At 34.7% G+C, this 10,829-nt stretch overlaps 1 protein-coding gene across 1 annotated transcript; it reads right to left on the bottom strand.

Annotated features, from left to right (window-relative positions):
* Positions 1-824: 824 nt before the first annotated feature.
* LOC115978070 (WD40 repeat-containing protein HOS15-like) lies at positions 825-10,827 on the bottom strand. The gene is made up of 14 exons (XM_031100097.1): positions 10,764-10,827; positions 10,220-10,365; positions 9,756-10,116; positions 8,831-8,925; positions 8,695-8,741; positions 6,581-6,731; positions 5,494-5,557; positions 5,192-5,350; positions 4,938-5,059; positions 3,923-3,997; positions 3,534-3,587; positions 3,360-3,433; positions 1,696-1,770; positions 825-1,235 (listed from the first exon to the last, which is right to left on the bottom strand). The coding sequence occupies exons 1-14, from the start codon at positions 10,825-10,827 to the stop codon at positions 1,016-1,018; spliced, it is 1,707 nt and encodes a 568-aa protein (XP_030955957.1). The 3' UTR covers positions 825-1,015.
* Positions 10,828-10,829: the final 2 nt, after the last annotated feature.

A 10,829-nucleotide genomic window follows, 5' to 3' on the forward strand; every position in this document is an offset into this window, starting at 1 on the left:
AGCCTTATTTTGATTCTTCTTGTAGGTTGCTCTTTAATTTTGTGCTAAAAATTCACATTTTTTTTTTCCCAAATCTATAGAAATAGAAAAGAATTTGTAATAAGAGTCAAGTCTTCTTTTTTTTTTTTTTTTTAATTTTTGGGTTCGAAAGTATGAAATTTTATTCTATTTAGGTCAAACTCTTTAATTTTGGACTAAAAAATACAAATAAAATATGCATGTTAACCACATTAGCATAGCATTTTAGTGCATTGTGTGGAATTGCGACTAGTGATTGGAATAATGGATCCATCAAGTATGATACAAAATCATTTTCTCAAAAAAAAAAAACTCCTTTCATTGTTGCAATAGGTTGTTTCTGGTAGATCGGGCTCTTAAGCAAAGGGAAAATGGGGCATGAGATATCTAGAGAAGAAGCGATGATAACAAAAACACAATCAAGTAGCAAGCGATGCTCTGATCTCCAAATTCCAAAGAGAGTAAAGAAGAGACGCCCTAGCTTCCAGGAACTGAAAGTAAAGATCTTAGACACAAGTCAACTATTTGGTCCAAGAGCCCTTGGCATTGTCACCAATACAAGGTCCCGCTATCATATTCTCCCCATGCAGAGGGTAAACTCTTTTGCTATGATTTCAGCTTTCCAATGTATATAATGAAGTCATATACTGTTTTGGGGATATACCATATTGTAAATAGTAGGAATACAAGTAGTTTATGGTTCTACCTTTTTTTCTCTCCAAATTACTAGTAAGTTACACGAGCATTCTGTTAAGATCTAACGTTTAGAGTGGATTATATACCCCTACTTCATGCAATTCACAACATACTATGTGAACTAAAGCCTCCATCTACATCAGAAATCTGGAACAAATGTGATCCATTGTATATATCACAAATGACCCTGTACAGAATATAAAAAGAAAATTTCCTCCATTTTAAGGTCATCTATCACAGTGTTTATAGATGGATGGGCAGACTAATTTAGCCTAAAAAATTAATAAGAAATATGCAAGTTTTACATTCGGAAATCCAAAACACAAACTATGTTGTTAGCAAAACAAGCAGCAACCTTATCACCTTCTTTGTTCCAACAAACTTCAAAAATCCCACCATTTCCAGTTAATGTTTTCACAATCTTTCCTTCCTTCACAGACCATATGTGCAGGCATTTATCCATAGATCCACTGGCCAAATACTCACCATTAGGGCTGAATGCAACAGAGTACACAGGATCCCTGTTGCAACAGAAAACCATTTTTCAATACAAATTTGAATAAAACTACTGCCATTATATTGTCAATTTCAAGAAACTGAGGAAATCAAAAGCTCCTCTTGGTATACTCTTCAAATGCTCTATTGGAAGAATTCAGATTTCAGAGGAGAAAAGAAAGGAATTCGGATAACCATAACCATCCATGCTATGCTGAAAGATGAAAAAGCACCACAATACATGCATGTGCATCTGGGCCAATAATGAAATGGATAGCTATAGCATTTGATGCTGCAATTATTCTGTCCATGTTTTAAGTAATAGAAGCTGCATCATATCTCCAGTTCTATCTAATTAATGGGGACATCATGAGGTTCCTACAGAATTTCTTCTAAAATGATGTGATGTGATCTTGCTGCTTGAAGTACTTGACTAATGCATGAAATGCGATGTTATGTGATATACTACAGATTTAAGTTTGATACCTGTGACCATCGAAGCTGGAAATAAGTCTTCCCAGTTCCACGTCCCAAAGCTTTATTGTTGAGTCAAAGGAAGCGCTGATCAATAAGGAGAAAAGAGGTTACAGGTATAAAAAGAAGACGTAGAGAGAAAATTACTTGTTGCCCCCCGGGCACAGAGCCTGCACTCATAACATGAGTGGTTAGGAGGCTCTTTCATTGCATAAACAACCAAAGAATATTGTTTAAAAGTAACAATATCATTTATCTATACAAACCCAAGGTTGGAACATGAGAGTATTCTCAAAGAACTCAACAAAAAGAAACTGGGGTAACTATAAAATGCAATCTATTCTAAAGGGAATATCCATATAGTGTATTTGCCAAATGATCTTCAGACAAGAAAAGCAAGAAGTATCTTCTTAGCATTGGAACGTGACACGGCTTACACATAGTATAAAACTATAACTATAATGCACTTTAGAGATAATATGCCTCTTAACATGACCCTTTTCTGATGAGGCAATAATTGACTTAATTAGGGTGGAAGAGAAAATGGTTTTTGAACTTTGAACACCTAATGCTCATTAAAAAGGGAAAGGAAAGTTCTATATATCAAATCTAAGATAAATTCAGGAAGCATACGATATGTATGAATCTTTTAAGCAAAATTCAGAAACACAATAAAGATGTAGAAACCTATAAAGATATGACACCAATAGCTGAGTACTAGTTCACGTCATAATTTAATTGTGATCTGATATTATATTTTGCATGTAGTGTGCATTTTTCCACTTCATACACTATGACCTCTATTGTCTACTACTCACCTGCCAGATAGGCATAGAAGTGCACAGAACTCCCACTTTTGCGGGGTCTATGAGAGGTGATTGGTAGGCAGCCTTACCCCAAATATCTGGGTTTAAAGTGACACATGTTTAGTGGTTTATTGAGTTATGAAGTCCATAGACAAATTACTTTCCAGGAACAAAAATAACAAAAACTCACAACCAGGCAAACAATCAACCTAAGAATGACTATGGACATTGGGACACTTTGGTACGTCCGCAGTCAGCCAGTTACTGTCTGATTGAAGAGATAACTTGTCCAACATCACCCTGCCTGGTGACAATATCAGAGATCCACCACCATGGCAGATCAAGGAGGGCCAGAACAATGCAAGGGCCTACATTCTTTTACTGGATGTTATAGTCAGTTCAAGATGGCCTATATCTATAGGCCTAGTGCACTCGAAAAAAAATAATATATAGTTACATTCATGTGTCTATTATTCTTGTGTCAGCCTGCATGTATTTGCTAATTTTGCTTGACCATTTGCAAAAAAGGAAATAGAAAACTAAATGCTACAAAAAGCAACACAATGGAGGAAAATAAGGCAATAATATTCTTGTGATGCTTAGTAATGACATGTATTTATTCTTTTCTCTGGTGTGAGAGAGGTTTCTTTTGGTTTGAGAAAACTGGAGGGATTATTTGGGGGGGTTCATTATACGTCCTAAAGAGTACATGCATTTTATTAATTAATGGGATGGGATGGTGGGCCAACAGGGATGCATACTGCCCCAAATTTATGTAACTTAGGTCCTGTTTGAACGTATAGATAGGACAAGTACCTACTTAAATCCAACACATTGCAATACTTAGATGTGAGATAAGAGCACATGTACCTTGCCAGCAATAACTGCTGATTTGGATTGTTTGTACCCGGTCCAGTGGGACTCCATCGGATAGTATATATCTCCTACAAAAAAATAAATTCATCACAAACAGAAGTCTAGGATTCAAATGTCAGAAAAGAGTGTAAAGGAAGAAAGGGAAATAAAATGGAGGAAAATCTGTACCTTAACATGTTCCTTCAAATCGTGCAGATACTTGTCCTGCTTCATACTCCATATCTGTCAAAAGCTTGTAGTAGTTGTCAATATAGTCAAGAAAAAGATTAAAAGACAATTTAAGAAACCCCATTAAACAGAATTTTTCAATACTATAAAGGGCACTGGAAGAGTATAAAAGTATGCCGGGCCAGAACTAAATTTAAATTTTAAGAAGAGTTGGGGAATACATGGAATGGAGGGATATGATATGAGTGAAAACATTTAATAAAGATTATGACATGAGCAAACAATACCTTCTATCTGTTGCAAGGCATGAAATGCAAAGAAGAATCCTAACAGGTGTAAATGCCTATATGTAACACCTAAAGGACATGGTTAATAATCATAGGGATCACCTTTGCAGTGTAATCATCAGAGCACGAAGCCAACAGTGTACCAGTTGGATCCCATTTGATAGCATTAACTTCACCCTGAAATGGCCAAACAACAAAAGAGTCGATTTAAAATCATTGTGTTCAATTTCTTAACAGTTTCACTGTCACTAAGCTTTTTATTTTATTTTATTTAATTATTTTTTATAGCCACTATCACTAAGTCTATTTTTCTTTAAACATTTTCTAGGGATTATACTTACAAGAGCAGGAAGTTGATTAGAAGGTAATTGTGAGACAAAAACCCTGAACAAAATGATAATATAATCCAGAAAAGAAGACACCTTGCAAAGTTTTCTTTATTCATATTTTTAGCTAGGCAGGCTTCAAACTCAGCAACTGCCCTACCCCACACCTGAGCCAACTGCCATTGGCATCCAAAAGGTAGTAACAAGGAAGGAGAAGATATCAAAGAAGGCAAGGAATGGAGGTCAGCGCTTTTTCCCAACTTCCACCATGGCATCCAACCTGTGCCACCTAATTGGTGATCATCACCTATGCAATTTGATAGTATTTTTACTGATTGATGGTATCCAGTTGTAGCAATAGATGACCTATCAAGAACCTATTACAAAATGGAACAATAGAGAAGCATTCTTATATACTAATTCCTAAAATGAACATAGCCTGAAATTTAGGTGGTCACAAGAACCAAATAAGTTTCTAATTCTGTCATCTCCTGAGCAATTTTAAAAGCTAGTGACAAGCTCATATGAGCACATGCTGCTGACAGTTAAACAGTGCTCACAAATCGATTTCCTGCTCATCAAACTAGTGACAAGCAGATACCATACGAGCACAAATTTGATTTGAGCATTGCTCATTAATTTTCCTTAAGTAACAGATATGTTGGATGAATGCAAATATAAATGCTAAATAGTTTATCGTGAGTTTAGTTTAAGAGTTAATATGGTAACTAAACAAACAGACACAAGAACTTTCACGATTTATCATGAGTTGACAGATGGCTAGGAAAAACCTGATGCCCCGAGAAAGTTTTCATTGGTCGATTCTCTCCAACCTTGCAAACATGTATCATACTGTCAGTTGAGCATGTTGCAAATGAAACGTTGTTTCGCCAATCAACATCAAGAGTTGGAGCTGAAAAAATAATTTAGTTTCATTATCATTTTAAGAACCAGCCAAAAAACAAAAAGAAAGAAGAGAAGAACATCCTACATTGATATTCCATATGCCATCAGAAATTATCAAAACAAAAGGGTAAAGTGGTACCTGAATGAAATTCAAATTGTTGTCTCCATTCCCCAGTCTTTATGTCCCACACAATTGCACTTTTATCCACACTGCCACTAAGAAGGAAATCACCCTTCTTGTTCCATTTCAATGAAAATATTGGACCTTTATGTTTGTTTAATGTACTCCTCAACTCCCCTAGCAAGGACCCACAATTTGTTAATACAAAAGCTGATGATATTGCAAAATAAGAAAGTACCCATGTACTTTTCTGGCTTGATTTAAGCACTGACAGAGTTCAAAGAAAACATGCAACAATATTTCAAACTGAACCAACTCACCATCTTTACTCCATATTCTTGCTTGACCATCATAAGAACCTGTTGCAAGTAATGTCCCATCTCCCTATATGATGGAAAGGGCGCTAGTGAGAATAAATACACACAGATGAACACGTCTTGGAGCTAAAAAGGCATGCTGATGTGAAAAGCGTGAGGATGATTTTATTTTAGTTTAGTTTAGTGCTGTCTTAGAACTCGATTGAAATTTCATTGGTCAAATGAATTTTATTTTAGATTTTATTGGTTAATTAGGTCACAACAATAATAACCAAGCCTTTATTCCAAAATTTTGAGATCGGCAATGGATCCTCAACAGATTAGTCAAGGTCGACAACATATTATTAGTATTTTATTTATTCTCCTAGAGTTAGGGGTATTTTTGTAATTCAACAATTGAGATAGGGATCCCATGAGGGATCCCTAGGGAAGAGGATTAAGTTGGCCATTGCGAACAGCTTGATGCACTATCTCCCTTCAACCCTTTCAGCGAAATGCAGCAAAAGGAAGGAAAATCCATGGGCCGACCCCATCGATTTCTCAAGTCAATTATAATTAAGATTTAGTTTTAGTAGTCTAATGCTTAACTCCTATGGAGACAAGTTTACAATGGATAAAATTTCAGTTGGAACTTTTTCTAATGGCTTGGTGCTGATTCCTAGGTTATTATTATTTTTTTGTTCTTCAATTTTCGTGTTGCATTTGTTTTTTGGTTATGTCCTGTGTTGGTTTTGGTATCGGAGCATGTTGTCTTACATTACATGTGGCCGACCATAACTAGTCCGCGTTAGTTTTGTGTTGCATCCGTGTTGTTTTACATTACGAGTCTAGTGAGGTTCCATAGTGACTCTAAATTTTGGTACTAAGGCTGCATTGCTGTTGAAAAATGCTATCTAACTTGGATATATCCAATAAGCTCTAACTGAAATGGGACTTCTTTCTTAAAAAATAGATTCGGGGGAGGGGGTGAGTCATGGATTCAAAATCCTCTAGATATGCATATAACTTACCAATTAAAAATTTATCTTGAATGTAAACTTGAATAACATGAAGGAAGCACGTCAACCATAATCATAACACAGACACTCACATTCCAATCAAGTGTTGTGACATCCTTGCTTTTCTCATTGGTTCTACCTTTGAAATGCTTCAACACTGCAACATTTAAAGGTCCATCTTGCACACTAGAGATACTAGGTCCATCCACAATGGTCCAAATTCTGGCAGTTGAATCTCCAGACCTATATATTGGAAAATTATAAAATAATTTGAGCACATAATGGTTAGGTGTGAAGAGAGAGAGAGAGAGAGAGAGAGAGAGAGTGAGAGCTCCTAAGTTGTTGGAACTTTTTATTTTATTTTATATACTTATAGAGGCAAAATAATTGTTCCAACCACTTGATTAAATAATAATGATGATGTGGAACAGCATGGTTCCATTATAGTCATATAATTCAGATGCTGCTCATGTGCATGTTATAGCTCCATGTTTTCTAAAACAGATCAGAGAAAAGATAATGAAGGCCTCATCTCTAAATATTAAAAATTACCAGAGACAATAACAAGCTTGGTAAGACCCTATCCAATTACAAATCCTTCACCATATCAATGAAGTGGAAGCCTCATCTCACTACTAGGACATATCACAAGTTCACAACTTATATTCTTGTCATCTGTATCAGTTTAGTTAATTAGCTTAATCAAAAAGCATTGACAAGCAGCTTTTGATGTGAGTTAAAAACTTTGCCATGCAAACAAACGTGTGTGCGCAAACACAAATAGGAGCAAAGCCAAAAATTATTTAGGGTGGAGGATATAAACAAATTTTTAAAAGATATGAATTTTTTTTAAAATATAATAAGTTAATAACACAATAATTTTTTCTCAAATATCATTTTCAAAATAAATAAACAATGCTTTATAATTTTAATAATGAGTTTAAATATTTGGAAGCCTAATAGAGTGTGTTGAAAAGTCTTTTTTTTTTTGTTAGGATAAGTGAAATGTCACAAAGTTAGTTTAACTCAAATAGGACATTTATGATCTAATTAATATCTTCAGCCAAGCAATTAATTTAACTATAAAATTACCACATAATCCATATTTGAAGAAATTGATTCCACCTTGTCCTATCAAAAACACATAATTTTAATCTATTAAAAATTATGTGATGTAAATCCTAAACCACAAAACAACCCCTATTGTATATAAAAGCCAAGTAGTTGACTCAATTGAAGCACATATCTTAACCAAAGAATTTAATTGATTACATAGTTTTATTACTTCAAAAATTTTGAAAAAGAATGTTAGAGAACTCTTCAATTAATTATACGAGTATCATTTAATGAGATAAAGGGGTTAAAAAAAAAAAAAAAAAATCTTAACTGGACACCTTTATTTAGTAGGTGCAATCAGATTTATTCCCAAAACTTTTTCATAAGTTTTGAACTTACCCCAAAGAACCTTTAAAAAAAAAAAAAAACATTCTGTGGGGCCAATTGCCCTACTCAATGTATCTGGCTCCACCCTTTATACCCATACACAATTTATGGTGCAAAAGATTTATAATATATTATTACCATTTCAGCAAATAAAAAATTATTGTTCAGATTAAAAGATAAGAATTTTGAACTGGAAGTGAAGACCTCAAGAATAAAGACAAAGAAGAGCCACATGGTGCAGTGCAATTCAGCCAACTATATAGCCCCACTTTTTAATTGATATAAGGAAATTGAATCCTACTGAACTAATATAAAAACTTTAGTCAAACTAGTATCAGAAAAAGAAATACAACAAAAAACATAAACACTACTATAGTTAGCTATCAGCTGCGGAAGCTTATGCATCTTGCTTGCTAAAGAATTTGTTCATTTGTGCTTCACAAGCTTCAGACAAACCTTTACCCAATAATTAGAGATAAGTGGAAACTGAGGTTTTAAATAGCTAAGAAATATTTTAATGAAAATTTCCTTCAAAGGTTAATTCGAGCAGCCCATATACAAAACCTAAATTATTCCAATGTGAAACTCGCATATACAAGAAGTAGGGTGTAAAAAAAAAGACTAGAAAAGGAGAAATATTTGTAAGTGTAGACAGGAAAGAAGAATGAGAAAAGCAACTGTGAACAATAATTGAGATATACTCTGGACACACTGATGAAATACTTCTTATCAGAAGCATCTCTTTTAAAGACATTAGACTCACCCAGATGCAAGCAGCGAACCTGATGGACTCCATGCACAAGCAAAAACCTGTTGGCAATTAAGGAACAAGTTCAGAACATAAAAGGCAGCCAATTAAAAATGGGAAACTAATGAATGACACAGGGATATGTCCAAACCTCAGAGGTGTGACCTTCGAGAATTTTTACATCAGAACTAGGAATTTCACAAGGCAAAGATGTTGAGCTTGTTGAGATGTCCATTGGTTCTGGCCCTATGTAGCATATCCAAAAACGTATTAAATGCTCACATGTGAGAAAACAGTATTCAATTGGCCATCTTAACAGAATGGAAGATGGTCATGCGTGTTTGAGTGTGCTGGAGAAAGACAGTGATCTCAGAATCATTCTAGTAATGCTATTCCACCACATGAAAAATGAGGTATGATGCAAGACCTATTGCAGACCATAAAACAGCTATAAGTATGCAAAAGCCAAACATCATCCAACTATGTTTGCATGTTGTTCATGCCTTCTACTATATGGCATACAATGATATTGTTGCATGACACATTGCATGGATTTAAGCCCCGTGTAGAACCATCAGAGCATAACTTCATCGGACGCAAAATTAAAAATAAATAAAGAAAGTAAGAAAATAGAAAAGGTCAGTTATATTTGAAGCACATGCAGGCTGTCAATTAATGGTTAGGGCTACATGGCATACACTTAAGTCCACTTTCATCAGCACTGAAGTCCTAGTCAGACACTGACAAAGCTGGTTAGGATCACCAATATGGGGCTGCTTGACGTAGGAAAAATTGGGGAATTTGTCTACATGTAGTTGTGGTGGGTTAGGTTTAGGAGGCTTCTTTAATTCTGGGTTTAGAACTTTTTTAGAGAAGGGTTAGGGTTCAAGAGAGAAATATTGATTTATGGTTGCAACAAGAAGAAAGAAAAGAAACAGAAGAGATTCGATTTACTTCGTGTCAAGTTATTTTTATTGTAATTGTAATGGCATATATGCTTTTTAAATGATGCCCATATAAGGATAAGACACAATTTCATAAATAAATCAGCAAGAGAAATGGAATGTGTCAATCACCTCCTGCAGTTCCATTTTCTTCATGTTCCATTATGACCTTATCTTCACACTTTTCTTTATCAATGTGATCCTGATGGGGCTTTTCCTTATCTTTACCCTTTTCTCGTTCCCTATCCTTCTCTATCTTCTCTTTATCCTGTTCTTGTTCTTTTTCTCTCCCTTTTTTCTCCTTCTCTCTTTCTTGCACATTTTCTTGTTCAATTTCGTGATTGGACTCATTATGTTTCCCGTTTTCTTCAAGTCTATCCTTTTGTAGATTTTCCTTTTTAGCTTTTATAATTTTCTGTAGCTCATATGGATCCTTTGTAATAAGATCTAAAGGTTGTAGAAATGAGAAATCATCATCCATATCAACATCTGTCTGGAGACCTAACAGAGACTTAAATCAGCAGAAAGTTCCGGAGTGTACATATTACAAGTTAAAAGGGATATGAAATGAAGACAATATAAATAATCATGCTTACACTACTCAAATTTGCATCCAGCTCAAGATATTGAATTCCTTTTTGGACAAATGTAACAAGAGCACCTGGTGGAACTAAGTTACCATCAAATGTGCTTTTATTGATCCCTGCCTCATATCCAAAAGCAAAAGCTGAATGTGTAAAACCTGGAGGAGATTATACAGAAATTAATGAAACAACTAAAAGAATGTAAGAAAGCATCATAAATGGTATATATTTTATTTAAATGGAAAAGTTTCTAAGCGTATGTTCAGCAGTAAATTTATTTTCTGCCTAATGGTATCTCATCAAGGATGAGAATTTGCCAATTTATAAGATATCAATATAGTGTTCATAAAGGAAGATGATTGGGCAAGCAATGATTTGTAGAGAGACCTCAAGCACCAATTTAAACCCAAATCTGTTGTTTGAATATTTTAAATTGGCTATTCATTTATATTTGGGCCAAATCCATCACTAATATAAAACCCAAAATCAGTTAACTCAATTTCAAGTCCTGTCAAAGTGTTGATTACAAATCTTCATAGTGCTTTGATGGCTTCACAATCAGCTCTCTCCTTTTGAACAAAGGTCTCCCTCTCCCTCTCTGTGTCACTGGCTGAAACCATAG

This window comes from Quercus lobata, chromosome 2 (assembly GCF_001633185.2).
Source record: "Quercus lobata isolate SW786 chromosome 2, ValleyOak3.0 Primary Assembly, whole genome shotgun sequence".
In the NCBI taxonomy this organism is placed as follows: Eukaryota; Viridiplantae; Streptophyta; class Magnoliopsida; order Fagales; family Fagaceae; genus Quercus; species Quercus lobata.

Bases quoted from the DNA above. Each gene is read 5' to 3' on its own strand.
- LOC115978070 (XM_031100097.1), bottom strand. From the start codon at position 10,827: ATGGTTTCAGCCAGTGACACAGAGAGGGAGAGGGAGACCTTTGTTCAA. The intron at 5,351-5,493 runs GTGAGTTGGTTC...GGTCCTTGCTAG, and splicing joins AAGAATATGGAGTAAAGATG to GGGAGTTGAGGAGTACATTA. The intron at 1,236-1,695 runs GTATCAAACTTA...CTGTTGCAACAG, and splicing joins TCCAGCTTCGATGGTCACAG to GGATCCTGTGTACTCTGTTG.